General features: G+C 34.1%; 3 protein-coding genes across 3 annotated transcripts; 2 read left to right on the forward strand and 1 right to left on the reverse strand.

Moving 5' to 3' along the window:
* The first annotated feature begins 3099 nt into the window (after window positions 1-3099).
* LOC136804208 (beta-1,3-glucosyltransferase-like) lies at window positions 3100-23222 on the forward strand. Its single transcript, XM_067060913.1, has 14 exons — window positions 3100-3195; window positions 4826-4853; window positions 4992-5104; window positions 5570-5646; window positions 9921-10032; window positions 10707-10843; window positions 11471-11534; window positions 11793-11918; window positions 16508-16574; window positions 18363-18476; window positions 18838-18937; window positions 21340-21465; window positions 22227-22371; window positions 22983-23222. Exons 1-14 carry the CDS (start codon window positions 3133-3135, stop codon window positions 23136-23138), a joined length of 1428 nt encoding a protein of 475 aa, XP_066917014.1. The 5' UTR covers window positions 3100-3132; the 3' UTR covers window positions 23139-23222.
* Window positions 6690-8806, forward strand: LOC136804219 (microfibril-associated glycoprotein 4-like). Its single transcript, XM_067060924.1, has one exon. It carries the CDS (start codon window positions 6791-6793, stop codon window positions 7763-7765), a length of 975 nt encoding a protein of 324 aa, XP_066917025.1. The 5' UTR covers window positions 6690-6790; the 3' UTR covers window positions 7766-8806.
* LOC136804227 (coiled-coil domain-containing protein 186-like) lies at window positions 19304-20852 on the reverse strand. Its single transcript, XM_067060933.1, has 2 exons — window positions 20490-20852; window positions 19304-20162 (listed from the first exon to the last, which is right to left on the reverse strand). Exons 1-2 carry the CDS (start codon window positions 20538-20540, stop codon window positions 19422-19424), a joined length of 792 nt encoding a protein of 263 aa, XP_066917034.1. The 5' UTR covers window positions 20541-20852; the 3' UTR covers window positions 19304-19421.
* Window positions 23223-23772: the final 550 nt, after the last annotated feature.

Here is a 23772-nt window from a genome sequence, read left to right on the forward strand (position 1 = left end):
ATTAAATATTTTGTTTCTAAATTTAAATTTATTTTCTAAAATCAAATATTTTTCTCTGAATTCAAATTTATTTTTCTAAAATTAAATATTCTTTTATTCTAAAATTAATTATTTTTTTCTGAAATTAAATATTTTTTTGTCGATGGCACTTCTCGGCTTCTATAAAAAAGATAGTATCCCGTAAAAAAGATAGTATTGTTTCAATTAAGATAATGTTTTTTTGGAAAGATAATATCGTTTAAAAAAAGATAGTGTCGTTTTAATAAAGATAGTGTCGCGAAATAAAAGATAGTGTCGCGAAATAAAAGATAGTGTCGCGAAATGAAAGATAGTGTCGCGAAATGAAAGATAGTGTCGCGAAATGAAAGATAGTGCCGCAAAGTGAAAGATAGTGTCGTGAAATGAAAGGTAAGTGTCGTGAAATGAGAGATAGTATTTATTTCCGCTTTGGCGCGCCATAGACATAATTACCCTTTTTTCAGAATTGATTTTCTTGAGTTACGTTGAGAAATCAAATATATCCATTAAAAGTATATATATGTGAAGAAATTCAAAGAATTTCTGTCCAACTATCTTCTTTCAGGAGATTTGGGTGGCAGAGCAGCATATGCATTTCGTCCTTATTAGGACTCGTCAGCACTGCATACTGTATCAATTTTTGAAAGCTTTCGAATGGGTGGTACCTATTGGGTTTTCATTTTTAAGAGTTTGAATTTTTCAGATTTTTCCTCTTGGACAAGATAAAAGTGACGTTGCGGTCGTTAAAGAGACCTTTTTAACTTTTAATAGAGAAATTTTCACCTATGGCTACTGATCTTTTTCTTAATCTATGTTTGAAGGCGCCTCTTTTGGTGTATAATATGATCATGTTTGCTAACGAAAATTTTTTAGTTAGCTGAGACCCCTATATGACGTCATCTGAGACCTAAAATATTACCGGGGGCGTCAGGTAAATAATTATGATATGTCCGGTAGATGATTTCTAGATATTTGGGGTGTGTATTTTCGATTGAAATTGGTTTTGGATTGTTGGCACCCCTTCCATTTTTTTGTGACCTCAGCTGCCTGACTATTGAGCAGTTAGTCACACTAGGAAATCAAGCTTTCAGAAAACAACAACATCAGTCATCTACAGGATGTAATTACAACAACAAGGATGAGAGTTACCTGAATCAACTTCAAGTTCCCAAGACAATTAATAAAAACTTGAAAACTTCAAATGAGACTAAATAACCGTTTGCGAACGTACATCAGCCAGAATATCAACCAACCAAATTTTGTCATTTAATTCAAGAGACAGCTCTTCGATTTTTGAGGCCTTGTTTACACGCTAAAGTAAAAATAAATCCGCACATGTAAATTGGTCAGTGTTTGAGGTCCGGCAAAATTTCCGGGAAATAGCCTATCCGGTGGTGCGCGGATCTAGATGGGTTTCGTCTTCCCCGTAGATCTTTTTCTTGGGAAGTTGATCTTCAAGTTTTCAAGGTTGGCTTGGCTCAAATCTTTTCATCTATGGCTCAAATTTTAGGCAATTTCTCATAGTTTTTGAAAATGGTAATTTCATTAAAAAGCACCGGGTTATTTTTTCATGGATCACTTTAGAAGTTTTGCAGCACATTTGTTTGCTTGCGAGTCAAGTAAACAATAAAGCGCTTTCGCAGCATTGATCTTTGATATGCATTTCGACGGGACGCTAATGTGACTAACTGTTAAGGTTTATGTTTTTCCAAGAGCTAATAAATTAAAGGGGTTTTCTTTAAAAGTGGGCACCAATACCTTTTTGTTTTTCACCCCCTTTTTCAGAGGCTCTCACTTTCCAGGGTGCTTATTATCTTCTAATTTCCAGGGAAAAACTCAATGGTTTGAATTTCTAGGCAGGGGGCTTAATTTAGCTTGAGTACCGAGTGAGATTTGGCTTTTCAGACTAAGATTTTCATCAATATTATGCTTACTCATACTCTCTCTGTTCATCCCCATTGATTTCTCGCATTTTTGCAATTCTAATACACTTTGTGAATCTTTGCAGTTATAGTATTTTGCCTTCTTTAGAAATCTCAAAAAGTTTTTTTTTTGAAGAAGGCATCTCACTTGTTGTTAAACCAAACAGACCCGTTCGCCTTAAAAAGGATGAAATACACATAAACATTTTTAACTTTTATTTAACCATTATTTTTTCTGTATTTTTGTATAAAGATAAAGGACAAGGTTCTCTAAAAAGTGGCTGGAAGTCGTTTGTTCCAGAAATTTTTGGCCGTAAAAATTATGTTTTTTTATTTGGGGAAATTCCTTTTTGTCATTTTTAGGGAAAATGAGCATTTCTTGCGATTGCCTTGGTATTTTTTTCTGGATTTGTGGAAGTTGCTTCATTAGATTTTATCTTTAAAGAGTTAATGTTATCTTTACAATGAAAGATAGGATTGTTTTTTGTTTATGCCCAAAACTTAGCTTACCTCTAAAACAGCAAAAAACCAGTGTGAAACAAGCTTCATCATGTTTTTTCAAATATCTCTTTTTTAAATAGAGGTCTAGGTTTAATGGTAGGTTATAGATGGGATTCATGCCAGCAGTTACCAATACCATACAGTTTCAAACTAGTTCTGTGCTATTTTGTAGCACGATTTAGCTTTATAGCCATTCCAAGTCAGTTAGATCTTGTGGTTCAAGCCCAGTCCTGCCCAGTCTTTAAGTGTCCCAACAATGTAGAACTTGCTTGAGGTTGGGTTTGAAAATTAGTGAAAACGGAATTTGTAAACAAAACAGGAGAAAGTTAAAGCAAGATTTTGATGCAGTTTGACATTTTAAAGACAGAAGAAGAGGCAAAAGTAGCATGAATCATAATAAATGAATTTTGCAGAATGACAGAAAATGCAGTGTTAGTCCATTTTTTTCCCATAATTTTTTCAGTTCTTTGGCAGTTAATCCACTTTTGGACTAACTGTATTTATAGAAATTTGAAAATGGACCACTACGGTCAAAACAGGCATAGTGTTCTGGATTAACTACTTGACCCCCTTGATCTGAATTGATCTAAACTGCCTAAAGGGGACAGAAAGTGTCCCGCTGTCTGCTATACTTAACTTTGTTACTGATTTCAGCTAATTTAAAAACTGAACCAATATTTTAGTACACAGCATGGTTGAAAAGTACATGAAGATTTTCTCTTGTGTAGTCTTCCTATATACACTGTGTCAAAATGTAAGTATGTTATATAATTGATAGAAACCTAAACTCTCTCATTCTCAGGGTGGCTCTTTCACCAATACTACCAGGTGACCCAACCTTTCTAATTCAAATTTATTTGCGTTGGTAACAAATTCTGGATTCTAAAAGTACAGTAAGCACTATTATGTCAGCAAAAGCCAAATTTACGTCGCCAATAGCCGAATGCCGACACGAATTAGAATGGCTGTGATCCACAAAAGGTTTGGAGTTTCTGGATGTCTTGAGGCCAAACAAATGCTCCAAAGTGCTTGGAGCTTTAAAAGATTTTGAAAGTAGATACCATAACTCCAATTTTGAGCTATTACTTTTGAATTAGACTCATTAGTTCTAAACCTGTGAGATTTTGAGGTCAAAATTCACTTTTCTAAAAGTGTAATAAACACATAAAAAGGGATACTAAAGTAGGAATTTTATGTTTCAATATTAATTATTTGGAGAAAATTCTAAGAAACCGCTGATTTAAATTATGTTTTAAAAACGAAAATGACTTTCAAAGGGATTTTTATTAATAATCATTGATATCATAAAACTCGTTCTCAACTTCAGTTGAGCTAGAATCTGAAAATGTCTGTGTGTCTGTCTGTGTGTATGTCCCAAAACTTTGGAACAGCCTACTGGCCTCAAAAATGGTCAGATTTGGCCAAAATTTGGCACGCTTTTTAATTGGGTGAATATCTGGGGGTGTTTTCTTTTCATTTTTCTACAATTGGGCCTAATAATTTGAAGCTACCGAAGTTGAACCCAGTGCACACTCATTCGACTATTTATTAAGTCATTTTATAAAGAATTGCATGACTTAAATACCTTATCTACCTATTTTTTTTTACACTTTCCAAAAAGTAAATTTTGACTTTTCAAAACTTTGGAACTAGTGGTTGAAATTCAAAAAGTAATAGCTCAGATTTTAGATATCTAGGCCCGGTTGTTCAAAAGTGGATTAGCAGCCAATTAGATTAAGTTTTGATTAGATTAACTTTTGATTAAATCTCGATTAGCGCCGATTAACACAGGGCCGTTGGTTGTTTGAAAAAAATTAGGCTTAAATTTGGATTAAATCTCGATTAAAAAGGCCAAATTTTAATCCTGCTCTGACCCAGGATTGGCAAGGATTAAGAGGCTTTTTCCTACAAAAAAAAGTGAAGTCACTGCATTGAAGTGAGAAATTCGAACGAAAAAAGCTTTTCGAATATTTTGAAAATATTTTTGAACAACCGGGCCCTAAGTTTTAAATATTATAACTTCAAGCACTTTGAGACATTTGTTCGGTTTCACAGTGTCAAGAAACATTTGGTCTTTTTCGTGGGTCTCCGGGTAAACAAAATGATATTATATAAAATTGTATATTTTGCTTCTGTTGATGTTATTCAAATCAACCTTGTATTCTGCTCGAAAAAACATCCCCTTCACAATTTTTATTCTAACCCACAAAATTCCACCACATAATAGTTTTAGATTTCCAATGTATAAACTTGCCTGAACTAAGAAAAAAATTCAGACAGGGTATCCAGGCAAAATGTTATAGTAATGAGTCCAGGTGTAACTTTCCTTAAAACAAGTATGATATAATCTTCAGGTTATTATTCTATTTGTTGTTTTTTAATAGGCCTTTGCAAAGACAGATTCAAATAATGGTAAGCTTATATTACTCTTTACAGTAATTTTGCCAAAAATAAGTATGAATTTTGTTTTGGAATAAAACTTATTAATCTACAAAGAGTTTCATCTTGTTCTCTTCTATTCTAAACAGATACTTTTACTTGACTTTTTAGTTATGCCGTCTGATGTCCTAGTTATAATTAGGAACATGCATTTTGAACGAAGTATTCTTAAAGCGCAGAAAATCAAGGATTCTATTATGCAAGCTGCAAATGCTCTTGATAAGGTATGTTAATAAACTTTTATGGTTCTTAGCTATTCAAAAAGCCTTAACTGTTGTTTTCTCAACTATATCTTTCAAGTAAATTTAGAGAAAAATGATATTCTAATGATATTCCAAATTTTAGGAGATTGAAGTAGATTAAAAATTGTCCATTCATTTCACTCTTTCTTAAGACCCCCTACCCTTTTGTTTTTCAGCGTTTGTTACCATGTATCCCCTGTACTTTAAATTTCCATAAATCATGAATAGTTGGTTCTACGTTTTAAAGAATGAGTGAAAAGGCTAAAGTGCTATGAGTTTTCGCTTTACTACATTACAAACAGGTTGTCCTTTTCTTTAAAAGCAAACGTAGAGAAATTGAAAAATTGACTTGAGCCTGTTTGTTCCCTGTTCGTTTTTGTCTCCTTTTTAACTGACTCCTACTCCCCAATAATGTACAATATTTTCTGCTTTCTTTATTTTTATTAGACTGGAATGGAGGTTCTCATGATGCATGAAGATTGGTTTCAATATGGTTCATGGACAATCCTACCAATAATAAATAGGTATATTCATCAGTGGTTGCCAGTTACATATCTAATCTATACAGGAATTATTTTTGAAAATGGAATTGAATTGGCTCTCCATGCTTGTTTAATAACAGAACATTTAAAATTTAAACTAATTCATTTCTTGATTGGTGTTGTCTTTGTATTATTTAATTAAACTACAGCTTGCATTCCTTGCAATTCAGTTCAACTTACTAATTTTAGTACCTGCCAGTTCTTGATTAAAAGAGCATTCTTTTCTAAGAACTAAGCAATTTCACTAACATCTTCTTAGTAGGTTCTTATTTGGCTTCATTTTTGGAAAAATGAAAAACTCGGAATCCTAGAATTTTCTTCCCAAAATTCCATAATGACTTATAACATTATTTGCCAAATGTAAAATTTGAATTTAACACAGGTTAAATCTTGTTTTAACTTCAAGAAAGCCTTTAAGCGCTATACAGTATTAGAATTGCTGGGTGACCGCCCTCCGCCAACTGAGTCTACTTTGCTCATAGCCACATGACGTCATGTTCATAATTGCCATCGCAGTTCCCTGTTCAAGTTGACTCTATAAACTGAAAGCTGACAGGATAGAATTTTTTTTATCTCCTAAGGCTAGTTCATAACCATCATTTTTGCCGAACGTAAAGATTTTTTGAGTATGGACATTCGTAAATATAAAAAATAGTTTGTGCAATGGCTCTTTAGATAGAATGTTTAGGTTCAAAGAATAGCTGCATTTATGATTCTCTTAGGAACCTTATTTCTCAGTTCAATAAAGATCGAAAGTCCCTTGTAATAGGCTCACATACTTCAACTTGACTAATTCCTAGCAATGATTGATATATTCAGATTGAAGGCTTCAAGTGTTGAAGTTTTACAGGTTAGTGCAGAAAATGGGCATATCATTGAAGCCTAGTTAATAAATAATAGAAAACACTTGTCATGGCAACTCAAAGTCTTTCATTTGAATATTTCAAAATATCCATGAATCACTCGTTCATATTGATTTTTTTTCAACTTAACATGAATCGGGTATTCATCATCCATGAATTTTTTCTTCATTTTTGTCATGAACACAAAATATAAAAAAATATAAAGCAAAGATTTTTACTGTCATTTCAACTCACAACTTTTTTTCATCGATTCTCTGAAAATCATGTTACTTTTACTGTTCTTAAATTGTTTGATTTTATTTTCCAAATATTCTTTGGGAATGGACCCCCATATACCTTTTCTACCGTTCAAACACCTCCATACAAACACTGCTATTGATGGTCCCCAACCATGGTTTGATGGAGAAGTAGCTACAAAAGATCATTGCTTTCACAAATGTATTAAAAACTTCACTGATTGTGAATATGTTCAATACAGAGAAATAACAGTTTCAACATGGATTTGTAAATTGTATGGAGTGATATCAGATCTTTCCAATTATTTGGTCTCATCAGAAGGAGAAATGTTGGCTTACGCAATCCATGAAAACATAGATTGTAGAGATTGGTTGGAACGTGGATACAATCAATCAGGCGTTTACTGGATCTACCACAATCGTTACAAATTCAAAGTTTTTTGTGAAATGTTACCCCAATGGGGTACTGCATGGATATGCCTCCAAACTCGATTTGACGGTTCAGTTGATTTCAATCGAAATTGGGAAGATTATAAAAACGGTTTTGGAAATGTTGACGGTGAACATTGGTTAGGTCTTGAAAATATACACAAATTAACCCATGGACAACATATGGAAATCAAAATTGAAGCTTATACTTTTGAAGGTTCGAGAAATTGGGTAAATTTTTTCAATTTCTCTATTGAGAATGAATCAAATTATTACCGACTGAACGCCGGTGTAAAAGACCGTGGAAATTTCGAGGCTGATTGGCTATCAATGGATGGTATGGAATTTTCTACAGCGGATGTCGATCGAGATCTTGTTGAGAACGTTAATTGTGCTGTAGATTTTCCATCTGGGTGGTGGCACGCGGGTTGTTTTATGATGAATTTGAATGGTGTTTATCGAAATACTCCGACACTTCCCAGTTCTGCACAAGGTATTGTTTGGAAGTCTTGGAAGACGTGGTATGTATCATTAAAAAAAGCTTCAATGATGATCCGTAGGCCTTCTTTATAATTATTCGTTATGCAAGTGATATCTGCTTAGGTCTTGGGAAAAATCAAAATATAATAGCCGCATTCTTTTTCACCGTTCAACACATGCTTAGGACTTGACTGGTATATTCGTTGACATTTTCATTTTATGTCTCCAATGAGGAGCTGGAAAATCAGAGTTCGAAGTACAATAGGAGTGTAGCATCCTTACTCTAGATCTGCGCGTGGCGTAAAAAAATCTGTATATGTACGAAAATTTCTGAAAATGAGCCGGTAGGATGGCGAAATATCGACTTTGCTTCGTGTTGGATGGGATCAAAATTAGTTTAGCACTATTTGAAGTATTTGTTTCATAAATTACTTATTTTAATAGAATGTAATCTATATTTTGAATATTATAATCTAAGATTTTTATGAAAATTGTAACTTTTGTACTGTTGGTTCGATTTACCATTGATCGAAATTTCTTTGGTACACTTGTTCCTAGGGTGGTTATATATATGGGTGTTTTATACCCGAAAAAGCTAATTAAAATTTAGAAACAACACATGTTAAGCTATAAGAAAAAAACTTTGACACAAAAATGAAATCATCACCAACTCAACGCTACAAGGACCAAAGTGGCAAACTGACACAGCAACAAAACTAAAAATCAACAAAAATGACAAATTAAAAAAGATTAAAATAATACAGAGGTTTGGACAACAAAATGCAAGGGGATTGAATTCTTGCCAATTCAGTACCATGCTATGGTGCAAAGTAACAATTTTTAAACATGTTAATTTTTGGGGCATTATGGTCAGTTAATCTTCCATCGAGGATAAGTTATAATAAAATAATGAATAATTTTATCCATTTGATCAAAAAGTATTTAATACTTTTAGCATCTCCCTGCTCAAGGATAGGTTTGGTTTGAAAACGAAAACATAGTGGACACCCTCTTGGGTTTTTGCTTGGTTTGAGAATTTTAACTTGGTTTGAGAATTTTACTGAATTTAAAAGAAGGGGGGGCTTGTGGAAATTTAAAATAAAAGGGGTGGCTTGGACAAAGAGCGGGGTTAGTTTTTAAGGGGGTTAATTTTTAAGGGGGTTAATTTTTAAGGAGGTTAATTTTTAAGGGGGTTAGTTTTAAGGGGGTTAATTTTTAAGGGGGTTAATTTTTAAGGGGGTTAATTTTTAAGGGGGTTAATTTTTAAGGGGGGTTAATTTTTAAGGGGGGCTTGATAACCCTCTGCCCACTATGGAAAAATTTCAACATTTTTTTTATTGATTAAAGACGATTAAAGTGTTGTGAAATGCATGTCGATTATACTATAATGATCTGTTATTTATTGTGAAAAAATATTTCTAAAAACTATTATTCATTGTAATAATATTGTAATAATAATTGTAATTATGATTATTTTATATAATAATCAATTACTTGTTGTATCATGTTTAACTTTTATTAATTAATAAGAATTAATTTACTTTTCATTTTAAATTTCTAATCATTACTTCAAAAATCAATATAAAATTAGGTCAAATATCCAATAAGAGAAAGCACCATAATGAGAAGAGAAAAAAAATGTAGTGTTTCCGGAATGCGGGTGAAGGAAAAAAGCACTCATGCGGCCGGCTGGAAATTTTTTTTGCTAATTTTGATAACTTAAGATCATTGAAATAGAACTTTAAAGATAACTTTTATCTACAAACAGGCTTACCCCTGCGACCGGGTCAAAAAAAATTTCATTGTTCACCCGGCCGGTTTCCGGAAACACCGCAGTCGGAAACATGCGAAGGAGTGCAACGCAATTACAAATTTCAAATCTATAACAATTACAAATCTCTTCTTCTGATAAGTTGGACGTGGTCTAAAACCGGCTATGTTTTAAGTTAAGACCCTTTCTTAGGGCACCTAAAATCTAAAGTTTTGTGATTCTGAGTTTTTGTTATTGTCTACCAAAACAAATATCAAAAAAATGAAGACAAACTAAATTTCATACTGTTTGGTTCTTAGAGATGATCGCTCAATTTAATTGATGCTTCAATCTTGATAAACAATGCACAACTGATTAGATTATCCAATTTAGAATTTAGAAAAGCTAAGTTATTATCTTGGATCACAGGTCGTAATAATTCCAATAGTTTCCATCATTAACTCAAACACTTGTTAATTTTTATATATTTTTATATAGGATACATAAGAAATATGGCTCATCAAAGAAATGGATTTACTTTTGTGAGGATACCACGCAAGTTGATCTGAAAGGGCTTTTGAAAGTACTTGGGCGATTTCAAGAAGGAAAGGTGTGATTGATGAAAAGCTTTCTTTGAGTATCCGAATACTATTGTCTAAAGGCCGGTCTCTACTTGCGCGCGCTTCGATCCCACTTTTTCAAGCAAAGCTTCCACGCTATTGGTCAAAAGAAAAATGAAGCAACTCCATTGGCGCGATCTGACGTAACGGTTGAAAAAAGTTGAAATGTGTTCAACTTTTTTTTCGAGTGCGCGCTACATTTTTATGACGTAATCTTTTTTCCAAGCAAAAAGGATTGAAGCCAAAACGTGCAATCGCAGACCGGCCTTAAGTACTATTAAAGACTACATTAAATATTCCTATTTTTACAATCCTTAGTGGGAAATTCTAACTTCGCACGTCTACAGACACTCCAGATTTATTGATGCAAGCGTTTTGTTTATTTTATCGTAGATTATCTTAAATGAATTAATATTCTGATAAAATTCGTAACTACCTAAAATCTGTTTTTTTTTCTCGCCGTTGGGATACAAACAATAAATAATAATTGTCTAAGCGAAGTCTATAAGTATAGGTCTTTCCTCATTGTGAGTGACTTTTTTTGTACGTGCCTTGGTTGTTTGACCAAATGACTTAGCCTATATGAAAGCAGTACCTTTGTTTACTTTGAATATCATGGGACATATAGTTCTGTATAAAATCTAAATAATATTTTGTCTTCTAGAATTGGTTTTTGGGACATGGACTTCATGACAGTGAACCATCCATCATTCATCACTTTGCTTTTCACAATGATTTAAAATCCTTCAAATTCCCTGATTTTGATGCCGGATGGGCACTTTCAATGCCTCTAGTGAACGAGTAATTGAATTTTAAACTATCTGATACTATTTATTCATCTGCCCATAATTCAGTAGATTTTCGGTTGATGATTGTCGTTTATTGGGGCATGAACATGATTGGGGCGACATGAAACTTTAAGTACCGATGGGCTGTTCCATAAAATTTCCATACAGGGAGGCTGGCTGGACGAACATTTTCAAGTGAGAACAAATTTCTTGGAAAAGTGTAGATACCCCCTAGAAATTAGCAAAATTTGCAAAAGAACCCCTTGAAAAAATGTCTTAAAGTGAAGGTGGACGAACTAAAATCAGTCGTTCACCCCCTGGAAATTCAAGAATAACTTTTTAACCCCTGGAAAAATGAAAAAACACTTCTTTAGACCCCCTGGAAATTCTTCTCGGATTACCCCCTGGAAATATTTGTCCACCCCACTGTATGTCCATAGAATGAAATAGCCCATTTACACCCTCTTATTCTTAATATTTTCAACACGTTCTTAAGTAGATTAAAGGGAAATATAGGTTTTTTAAGACTGGAATTAAGTTATAGATGAAACCTTGTGGCTGTTTTGTGTAGAAACATTTTTTTTTCATGAACAGTTTCTCAGGCTTAAAATAAATATTGTTTTGATATCTCTCTTTTCAGACTTAAAGAACGTTTGGAATCGAATCCACCTGATTATGGATTTTCCATTGATGTCAAACATGAAGTATTCATTAATTCCCAAATAATGTGTCTTTTGAGAGCATATATTTTTATGATGTGTTATGCAGCATTTTTATTCAGTTGAAGTTAAATGTAGTCATGAGAAACTGTGTTTGAAACTCACTACTCAGTTTCAAATCGAATCTACGCACCTTGAAAATACTCTCTATTGTTTTTTTGCACAACTGAAAGTTTTTATTGTTGTAGCTAATTAGTTTAGTACAATTTACATTTTATGTAAATTATTACCCTTTCTTTTTAGGTTGCAAAATTTATCTATAACGATGGCAAAGGAACAAGATTGACGAATGTTCCACAATTCTGTATCAATTCAGCATTAAAGAAAGATCACTGTGTTTCAACTGTTGCCAAAGAAATTCCTGACTGTGTATGTATTTCTGCTTCCTCCTTAGTTTTCTAATTGTAAAGTCCTGTTGTCGAGGATCTCACAGTAGCGTGGTGGGTCGACCAAAATTTGGGCAAACAGGGGAGAGCAATTCTCGTAAGTTGGGATTTTGGTGTCCCCTTTTGAAAGTAAAATATGTTTGTAAAACTTACGCGAGCGAAGCGCTAATTTTCGGGGTATCTTTTTCTATTTTTGGCTAAAAAAAAGGGCGCACTGGGTGTTTTCTCACTTTTTTGGCCAAAAACTGCCATTTCTAGTAATCAGTGGCATCTTTTTGCGCCCTTTGTCATGGCACCTCTTTGAAAACCTCCGCTCGGGGGGCATTTGCCCCCCTGCCATCACGATGGTAGACACAAGTTAAAACAAACAGAATCAATAGACTGTAAAATGAAAGGTTTTGGATAAAAATGTGGTGATATAAAGAAAAATAATAGAAGAAATAGTCAGCCCCCAGCTTTGCCATTGAAATTCCAGGCCCCCTCAAACATATCAGGTCCCCCCAAATATTTGGCTGTATTTTAGCTCTCGGTTTTCATTTGGATTTTTTCGGGTGTAACCCACTGACCTTTATATACCCTACCAAGCTTCTCAATCCCAGCCAAGCCAAATCTTTGATCGGAGTTTTTTGAAAATTGGTACCCTAATGGCGGCACTACTCGATAGCGGTGTAAATGCATCGAGAGCGCTAGGTCTACTTTTCCTCGAATTCTTTTGATGATGTAGCGGCGTTAGACGTTAATTTTTAACATTGCAATGGCTTCTCCTCGGGTACCAATTCCAAAAAAACTCCAATCAAAGATGTATGTAATAGTTTATTTCAAGTTGACGAACAGGTAGCAACAAAGGCTAATAAAAGTCAACGCTACTTTACAATTTGTAAGGTGATTACAAAAAGCCGACACCGTCAATATAGGTCCGGCAGTTTCTACACGGGCATGATGTAGGCCTCCACTGCTTAATCTTTTCCTTAAAAATACTAAGATCAACTATATCTCTATACTCATCCGGAATTAATTCCCAAACTTTTGGCCCTAAAAATGAAAGTGACTCTGAACCGTGAAAAACAGAGTTTATTTCTCTTGATCTGAAGTAAGGCGTTTTGCGATTTACTTTGATATTTTCATCATGTTTGAAAATTTCTTCAGTTAGATCTGATATGTTATTTTTAAATTGGAAAAGTTCTATTGCTAACAACTGAAGATTTTTATGGTGGAATTTGATGGCACCGTCTTTCTCTAAAAGCTGCTCAAAAGTAGATGTATGATCAGAATACACTATCCTCAAACATCTTTCGTGGAGGTGATTTATTTTTTGATCTAGCCTGCGAACATGAAACATCCAGACAAGCGAGCAATAATTGAATTGACTTCGAAAGAAGGCATTCATGAGCCTTTGCTTTTTCTTTTGATTTATGTACGGTGCTACCCTCGCAAGTGCACTGATTTTCTGGCTAGCTTTCTTATAAATCGTGTTAATATGTGGCTCAAAAGTCAGACAGTTGTCAAAAGTTAATCCTAGGATCTTGCCTGAGTTGCTGTTAAAGATGTGTTCATTCTGTATAGTAAGGAAGATTTCTTTGCTGGTATTGTTAGCTATCAACTCAGACTTGTCTGCATTTCCTTTCATTTGATTTTGGGTTATCCACTCAAAGATGATAGCAGCTCCATTCGAGAGCTCCTCTCCAACCTGTTCCCAAGAATCAGCTATCACAAAAGGTGTTGTATCGTCTGCATAATTCAGTACATTTCTATTTTCAAGGAAGTAGAACAAATCTCTCATGTAGATGTTAAATAGTAGCGGCCCTAGAATGGATCCTTGGGGAACACCTACTTTAACATTATGCCAGGTACTGTAATGGTCGCCAATTTTCGTTCTTTGCTTTCTATCTGATAGATAGGCTGCTATGAGACCTAAGGCACTCCTTGAAAGTCCGTATGCTTCAAGTTTAGCAATCAATAGTTCGTGCGAGAAGATTATCCTTTATGATTTTCACTGGAATATCTGAGCTTGGCTGTGATTTTCCTTGAACTAAGTCCTTAATGATTTTCCCTACTTCCTCTTTCGTTGTTGGTATAAAAGAAAATTTATTTAGATACTCAGTTTTCTTGATTTCAGTGACACTTGGGTGTTGTCTATATTTCTGAATACAAATTTCAGTATGATTATTTGTTTTGTGAAATGCAACATAGGGAGGCTCAGGCAAGTCTAGTTTTGATATTATTTGGCCATAATAGTCATTGAATATTTGAGCTATCTGTTTCTCGTCATTTATGATTTTTTCTTTATCCACTAAGGTATAACTCTTATTGTTTGAACCTTTATTTGAAAACAATGGTTATACAGTTTTCCAAAACTTTTTGTTATCAGTTATGTTGGAATCTTTAAGGTTGGCAAAGTAGTCTTTCTTAGTCCTCCTAAATAGCGATAAGCAAAAAATTTTTTGTCTTTTGTATTTTGTTTTATTTTCTTGTGTTTTATTCTTATAGGCAAGGTTCTTGAGTTTGGATCTTACCATGATGGCTTTTCTCATATCTCTATTTATAAAAGGCATGTTATTACCTCTAACCGTTTTATATTTAAAAGGAGCTTGTTTGTCTAGTTCTTCTATGATACATTTTATTTTTGATTCAAAATCACTGTTATCACTATTGATGATCAAATCTAGTTTCATACGAAAAGTATCATTGTTGAATGTCCTGTAAGATCGGTATCTGATTGTTTTCGGTGGCAATTTTTCAAAGTTTTCATTTAGGATTATTAGAGTCATCTTGTGAAAGTCCGATATTCCAGTGGTAATAGTGTAAGCAGTTTTCTGAAAATGATTTGGCTTATTTGTGAGCATATGGTCAATGCAGTGGCCTATCAGGATTTTTAAACAGGTTGGTGAGTTAATCATAGCTTTGAGATTTAACCCCTCACAAAAATCAACCAAAGGCTGATTCTCAATTTCACAATTCAAGTCTCCTACAACCAGAATGTTGTTATAATCGATATCTATCGCATCTATGCTAATTTGCAGCTTTTCTAGGTGCTCGTTGATGTTATTTAAATGTGGGTTATAGGAACAACATATCAGCCATTTTTGTTTATTAATTGTTACCTTAACAAACATGCCTTCATACGTATTTTCAGATCTTATTAACTTAGATGGTAATCCGATTCTTACATAAAGCAAAAGGCCGCCACCTCCATCGTTTTTAGGTCTATCCAAACGATGCGGTTCCTCAAAACCTTCTATTTCAAACTGATTAGTTGTGAAATTATCGTTCAATTTGGTTTCAGAAACCAAAAGTATATCTAGATTTCCTGATACTATAGCTGATAAATTTTCAATTTTATTCCTTATTGAGTTGAGATTTAGTTGACCAATAAGTACTTTCTTACAGTTTTGCTTACGAAGATCTTTAAGTTTTTCAAGTTCAAGCTCTCTATTAATCATTGGAGAATCTACATCATACCTGTGCATGTTGTCTTCTTGCTGTTCTTGTCCGACTCGCTGTTCCTGTCCGTCTCGTTGTTCATGTTCGTCTTGTTGTTCATGTCCGTCTTGTTGTTCATGTCCGTCTTGTTGTTCATGTCCGTCTTGTTGTTCATGTCCGTCTTGTTGGTGAATCAATGTGATGTCAAAGTTCGTACTTGCTTTGTCATTGGTTTGTGGCATGTTATCAGTTGTTGGTGATGTTTTGTGTTCGGGTAATGTATCGTCTATTTTTGTTGTTTCTTTATTTTTATCTAATTGTTTGTTTGCAGCAACAGATATTACTGACGTTGGCTTTTTGAAAACTTCTTGATGTAGTATCCGTTTTTTGAATCACCTCGGACTCTATGTACTACTGCAGATGAATCGGAGTTGAGATTTTTTGCTTTTTCCCCTCCATTCTTTAAGGACAGACCTTTCTGTTGGTGTTAGGTCTTCCGTTACGCTGATTCCTTTATATTCCTCGTTATCTTTCAGTGTGGATAGGTTGCGCAGAACTGTCATCTTTTCTTTTTGTGTACCAAGCATAACTTTAATTGGTCGTTTTTTATCGGTGGCTTGAGTACCGATTCTTGAGATGGCTCTCATGTTTGGTTTTGGTATTTTGATCGTTTCAATTAGGGTATCAACATAGGCTCTGTCAGCGATTTCTGTTTGTTCAGGCGTGTTTTCAGTTACTCCATGAATGATGATGTTTTTCGATCGGTTATCATGATCACGCTTCTCTTTCATTTCCTCATACCTAGCTTCTTTAACGATTGTTTTTAAGCCATTCGGAGTGGAGGCTTTGGTAGCACTAGCATAGGTTTTGACTTCTGTCACCTGATCCTCTACTTTCGTTAGTGATGACTCAAGATGGCAGATATTGCTTGGTCCAGGGTTATATAAAGGTCAGTGGTGTAACCGGAGGGGGTTACACCAAAAAAAAACGCAAATAAAAACCGGGAGTTAAAAAAAGACCCAATAAAGTCAGGGGTGTTGACGCTATGAGGTTTGGAATGCCCTGAAAAATAGCATTTTCAGACTCAATTTGCAAATAATACCGAAAAGTTTTGCTTTTTGATTTTTAATTTTATTATTTTTCTGTTTTTAGGGCTTGGTGGATGAAAATGAAATTTTCATAGCTGTCAAAACATGCAAAAAGTTTCACGATGAGCGTGGTGAGTAACAAACAAAATATTCTTTTTGACACTTTTTGATGCGATATAAAACTTTTTTTAAATTGTAAAAGGTCCCTAAGAAGTTTATAGTCCTCTTTGCCAACAAAAAAAATTATTTTTGTCAATGTATTTTTAACAACTATCACGAGAAGGTTACAGATAGGGCTCCTTTGAAGAAAATCTTTTTTTTACATCAAAAAATTTTTTTTTGCTGTAAAAGATTCAAAATTTTACGGACCATCGAATGATGCATCTCCCGTATCAAAATTGCAAAAAATGCTAAAAACATTATTGATGTATAATCCCTATTGATTGAGCCTTCAAATTGTAAAAGAAAACTGTAAAGGGAAGTTTAAATGGAATTCATTTTAAGAGATGAACACTCTCCATCGTATTGTATGGTTTAAAACAAACAAGAAGTGAAAATTTAGTTTTTAAGAAATTTTCGAGGTTGGATATTTCCTATTAGATCAGGTCTTGAGGTCGAAGAAGAGTGCTTCAACAAAAACTTAATCTATTTAGGATGTTTAAAAAATTTTTTTGCTTGTTATACTTTGAAAATCTCTGAATTTATCATTTATCATTTTTGTTCTTGTAAAAAGAGTATGCTTCTCTGTAATACTGATCCCTCCTTCTCTGTGTTTCTAAGTTTTTAAAGCGACGCTTCTTTCGATATCCCTATTATAAAGTCCTACAATGGAATAATGGTCTTTTTACTTTTCAATAAAAGAGGGGAATTTTTCGGTAAAGATAAAAATGATTTTAAATTTTGAAATATCTCAGAATCACAATTTCTTCAAAAATCCAGTGTACATACCAACTTTGAAAGGTTACTATACAAGATCTGGTTGGTCGATATTTCTGAAACCTACGTCATTCTATTCAGAAAAGGTTGAATAGCAAAACCGTGCCTCCGATTGTTGATTCGAGGTTTTGTTAGGGGGAAAACTCGCTTTAAACGTGAAAAACCTGTTTTCTAACATCGCATAACATGAAAAGTTAAATATCTTTTGAATGGGGCGTGTAAATGATAAAGCGGAGCACTGTTTGGTAGGGGAGAACAAGGGCTTTCGAATACAAAAGGTTTCATTGAAAAATATTCAGTAGATTTTGAAGAGTAACTCGTCAAAGTTCAAAGTTCGTCTTTTGAAATCGCGTCATAATTCCAAATTAGAAAAATATGTCGAAAAAGTATTATTACATATTTAGAAAGCCATTGAATTGAAGTTTAACCACTCCAGTCCAATTTCATCAAAGAAAGGATGCTAAACAATTAATGATACTTTTTAAAAATAATCAAATTGACCTATCTGTAACCTTCACGCACATCGCCAATTGATGGTTGATTTGATTTTGTAAAATTTTACAGATTTGTTATACCAAACTGCATGATAAATACTCTGAAATTTAATATAGAGCTGAATATTCGTAAAATTCTCATTTTTCTGATGTTGGATGGTAATATTGATGTAGCAAATAACGCAAAAACTTTATTGTTTTTCGGGCGGATTGTCACAGAATCTAATTTTATGAATTTTGCTGACAACTAATAAAGTCTGTCTCAATATAATCTGCAGTGGAGACAAAAAATGCTGTAACGTTTGATAGAATTCGAATGAAATGGTGGTTTGCGCAGGTTGAAAGATAATAAGGAGTGGGATATTATAGAATGACAAATATAATACTTAAAAATCAAAAAATAAAGATGAAAAATAAAGAAAAAAGTTGAGTTTGCGATCCTTGTTGTGACGATCGAAAACTGTATTAATAGTTCTTTCTAACTTTCAGTCCCTGTAGTAAAGAAGACAGTAGGCAAACATGCCAAACACATTCGGTATTACAGTGATGTTGCCGATGAAAGTATTCCTACTGAATATATCGATGTGGGAAACACTGAAAGAGGTACCTTTCTTTACTGATCAATTTTCATCTTAGTTTTGACAAGAACTCATTTTGACGAGTTATCTTTTTTAAATTTTGTTTTCTTTTATCATAAGATAAAAGGAAGGTGGTCTTTTTGGAACAATATAAAATGATTTGATTTTGATGAGTGAGCCTAGTATAAAGTCCATCTGACAGCGTTACAAAAACCTCTGATTGGAATCAGTTAAAAATTACTTTTCGAATTAGCCACTGAACAGCTCTGACAGGATCCAAAAGCTAAGTCAATTAGTCTGAAAACACTTATGACCTGCACTTCCTATATGTGAAGATCATCCTTGGTCAATTAAGCTAACTCAGATGTTTAATTTCTAACATATAGGTCATTGTCAGAAGTTACACAACATTATAAAACGTTCAACAGATGAAGAATGGAGAGATAAAGAATGGCTTGTTGTCATTGACGACGACACCATTATGAGGTAAACCCAGAGTGAACAAACGCTACTTTCGTCAGATATATTTTCGCGAGATTTAATTTCATCGAAAGTGGCCCTGTAAACGCAAAAGATAGCATATTTACAGTGGTAGTTTATGCTGAAAATCTGATTTTGAAAATTTGGCGTAGATTTAATTTCGTGCGTCAGCGATCTCACGCGATTTCGCGAAATTTATTTTCGCGAAAATGACAAAAATTCGCAAAAACAAGAAATTTAAATCTGTTGCGCAAGTTTATCCGATTCATCCAAGAATCTAGCATTTGGACCTACCACTAGGACTTATTTTGTTTAAGATTTCAAAGACAGGGAATGGGTCATGAAATCCCAAGAAAATTGACAATCTGAAAATTGATTACTCGATAACAGAAACATTATCTTTTTTATGAGCTTTTCTTATTTGAAAAAATCTACATGAGCTGTTTCGGTGAAATGCAAACGATCGTTCTCACTTCGAGAATCTCTTCATTCACTTCTCATCTGATGACAGGTTAAATACATTGGCAAGTTTGTTGACAATATCAATTGATTCACAACTCAGACTGTTTCGCTTATTGAAAACCTTAAGAAAGGCTTTTTGTTTGATGTTATTAAAATGTGTATGTAAATTCATAACGTGTTGTTTAGCTTGCGAATCCCGTACTTGGATGACCTTGAAATATCGATTGAAAGATGAAAAAGCTTTTTCGTATTCGGTTAGTTCTTGTTGTAAGTTCGTTATACTCGATTCGAGTTTTTTGATCTTCTTTTGGTTGTCCTTAATCTTTTGATCAGCCTTCAAACTGAGTTTTGAGAGAAACTTAATTCTCAACATCTGCGTTTTAACTGTACTGTTTTGTTTACAAATAATATCATCCTTGTATCTAGCCTCCTGATTTGCTAATTCTAACAAAGGGTTGTTATCATGGTTTTTCTCCGACAGGAAACTTTGTAATTGTTCGTTTTGTGATTCATAAAGTTTGCATAGCTTTTCACTGTCATTCAATTTAGCGTTTTTCATTTCAAGCTTCATTGCCATTAGATGACGGGACACTTTCACCTCAGATAGTTCTTTAGTTAATCTCTGTATCTCTTTGTCCTTGGTTATGGTATTTGACTGGTGAAGTTCGTCTGATTTTTTCCTTTGAATCAAAAGTTCATCAGTTTGTTTCTTTAAAGATTGAATTTCGGCATCTTTTGAATCGCTTTCTTTCCTCAACTGATTGTTGACCTAAGATAAAGATATTTATAATTAGAACTAATTTGATGAAAACAATTAGCCCTAGTTTAGACGGCCCACTTTTCGCCCTGCCTATTCTAATTGTGAATTGAAATTGGCATAAAGTGGGATGTCTAAAATCAATGCATTGCCCTCTTTTGACTTCAGTGCAATGATTTCTCTCAATCTTTTTCAAGCAACTTTTAGCCCACTTTCTGCCTACTCTAACAATTAGAATAAGCAGGGCAGAAAGTCGGCCGCCTAAACTAGAGCTTAGATACTGTCTGAAAATCTAAATGGTAATGTTTTTGAATTGTAATTTTAAGTATCCTTACGTACCTGCTCCGAATTCGTGTACATTAAACGAAATTCACTTTCAACTTCACCCATGACTCAAGCATAAAATCCACTCAACATAAGTTTTTATTTTATGATTTGATCAATTTTCTATAAGAACTTTTCTTTTCGCTGCATTTTTCTTCCAAACTTTCAAAATTGAAATTTGACGTCAATTCTGACACGTCACTCGAACAAAATATCTGACATGGACGATTCGTTGAAAACACTTTTCCTTTTCAAAAAAAATTTTTCTCCTTATCATAATTCATTGACACGCCTCCTTTCTATGTTTCATTTCTTCTTAAAAGGATAAACATTACATGGAGTTTAGTGTCCTTATTTTTTAGGGACATTCTATTCTATCTTCTCTGCATGTTTGCTATTAAGACTCAACTTCTTGAATCATTATTATGGTTTCATATTGCGAATTTTCGTAAAATCAGGGATTCTTCCCTGTCTTTGCGAGGCTCTTTATTAACAGATATTCGTATAGACCTGTGTAAACACAGTCAAATCAGCGAAGAACGTCTTAAAAAGATTAAATATTTGGATGGGGTATAGGCAAGAAACAACAAAAATTTGTTTATTGATAAATTTTCCTAACTCTCAAAAAATCTGTTGTTTCTTGCCTGTGACCCATCCAAATATTTAAGCTTTAATAGTGGGAAGGCAGAGTTTCATAATCTTAAAAAAATTCCTCCTTCATGATTCTAAACATGAGAGATACTGAGATAATTTGAATTGCATTTATGCATTATACTCCGCAAGGTTCAAGTTTTATAAAGAAAATTTCCTCATATATTTTCTTCAGTAAGGCTCGAACGAATCAACGAATCTTCCTTTCTTTCAGTTACGATCGGTTACGACGACATTTGGCGTGTTACGAATCCAAGAAGCCAGTTTTGCTAGGTGAAAGATATGCTTACGCGTTGAATTTTCGAAAAGCTGGGTACGAGTACCCGACAGGTGGCGGAGGGTATGTGGAAATCTCTTTTTATGACTTGCTCTGATATGGCTGTTTCTTTCTACCATCAAAGAAGAATTTTCGGTGCTTTTTAGTGGAAGCTTTTAACGCCCAAGTTGTACTCTTAGGTGCCAAATAAACGGGGGGGAAGGTGGGGGTTCGATTAAACGGATGGTTGGAAAATTTTCGGAATTTTAATAAACGGGGCGGACCTAATTGCCGGGGGGTTGGAGATTGTACTTCTGAAAACCCAAAAATAAGGTAAATATAGGCTAAAATCAGGCTTTTTTTAGCAAAATAAGGCGACTTCTTCTTGCTAACTGAAAATATTCTTTAAAAATTGATAAACGGGGGGGGGGGTCCTAATAAGGTCTGGGGGGGTTGGAAAATTCTCGGGGGGGGGCGTTTATTTGGCACCTAAGAGTATTTGCCTTGTAGTACAATACCTTAAGATGTGATTGACAGATTCACCCATACTTGATATAACCCTTAGTAAAGACCTCAGATCTGGGTGAAATTTTGTATATCTTACGTAAATCTTGTCTTAGAACATTTTGGGTCTCTAAATGACGATTATGCCTCAACATGGAACAGTGCAAACATTAACAAATAATACGAGGAGTTATGCAAATAATTCTCAAATGACAAAGAACTAAACCTTTATTTTTACCAATGGTTCTTATACAGTGAGTGCTAACTGTTTAATCTACCCAAAATTTATTATCTCCTTTATAATGTTTGTTTCCCTTATAATGACTATATCTCCTCAATAGTATGATAATGAATCGTGCCGCTATCAATGAACTTATAAAGAGTGGATGCAAATGTTACAAAGCCGATGAACCTGATGATATGTGGCTTGGCAATTGTTTCAACAGAATGCAAATACCTATGGTACATTCAAATTCTCTTCACCAGGTTGGATTCTTGAGCATTCTTACTTTTCAGCATTTTTGGTTCATCTGCAAAAGTCAGATCTGCCTCAAGGAGAGTTTCATTAAAAACACTAGGAAAGCATGTTAAGAGTTTTAAGCAAATTACTTTAAGCATACACTGAATTTCAATCTACACGATATTGTTGAAGTTTTTATTTGCATAGCATCAGTGACAATGATCCGGCAATATTAGAATTCTTTAATGTGTTTTTTTGTTGAAATTACAGTACCATTACGGCCTCACATATTTCGGTAGTAGGGTAGGGTAGTATTCAGCATATCTGAGGCTAGAAAAAAGTTAAGCATAACGTAGACCAGAGTTTTCTTCTGACTTAAACTTTGCTTTCTGATGATTCCAGTGCTAAGCTTAACGAGGTTTGTAAAAAAATCAATTTCTTTAGAAACTTGTAAACAAATACAATCAACTCTCTCTAATTCGAACCTCTATTATTCGAATCTTTCTATAATTCGAACTAAAATATTGGACTCCTCAGTTGGAAATTAGTATAAAATACTTTCTGTAATTCGAAGAAAATTCTTGGTCCCTTGAAGATCGATTTAGAGAGAGCTAACTGTATCCATTTTTCTCTCTAGGCTCGTCCATCTCAATACACTAAAGAATTTCTCTCACATCGCTTCCTGGTCTCTTTCCATAAACATCATATGGTTGATCCAATGCAAGTCTACCAAGATTATCTACAAGCCGGGGGTGAAGATCCAAATGTCCAGTCCGAGAAAGAAGAATTGTAGTTAGAAGAAACTAATTTTTTTTATATAGAATTTAATTAAGTCTGATTGATGGTGACTTAAATTTCAATATTTTCTAGTTTCGAAGCTGTAATATTCTCGATATGCTTATTGAGGCTTGGGTAAGTCTGACGTTTAGCTTAGGTTCCAACGGAATAAATGCTTTCGTTCTCATTATTCTTCTATAAAAAGCACACACATACATTTTATAAATGGAATATCAAGTTTGTCGCCAATACGTCTTGGGGTCAACCTGAATGAAATAAAGGGAATTGGGCTGTAAAGTCTACCAAGGTTAAATGATGTAATGTCTGACGGTATTTCTGTCATATTTTCAAAGATTCAGGGCATTAACGTTTTTTTTTACTTTTTAAAACACGAACCCAACTTCTTTCGGCATTTGATAAGAAGGTTTGTGGAAACTGAAACTGCTTGTAAGACTTGCTCATTGCTGCTTGTTCATCGAGATCCAGACATAAGAATAGGAATTGTTCCCTTGATCTTTCGAAATACCGAGTTTATGTATGTGTGTTTTTCTGCGACGGAGACGATAAGGTTCTAATTTGACTAGATCCTGAACAACTGAGGACAACGGTAAATCAGCAATTTTACCGTCCTCGATATTGCGGGTCAAAAC

Source organism: Clytia hemisphaerica, unplaced genomic scaffold (genome assembly GCF_902728285.1).
Source record: "Clytia hemisphaerica strain Z4C2 unplaced genomic scaffold, Clytia hemisphaerica genome assembly, whole genome shotgun sequence".
NCBI classification, from domain to species: domain Eukaryota; kingdom Metazoa; phylum Cnidaria; class Hydrozoa; order Leptothecata; family Clytiidae; genus Clytia; species Clytia hemisphaerica.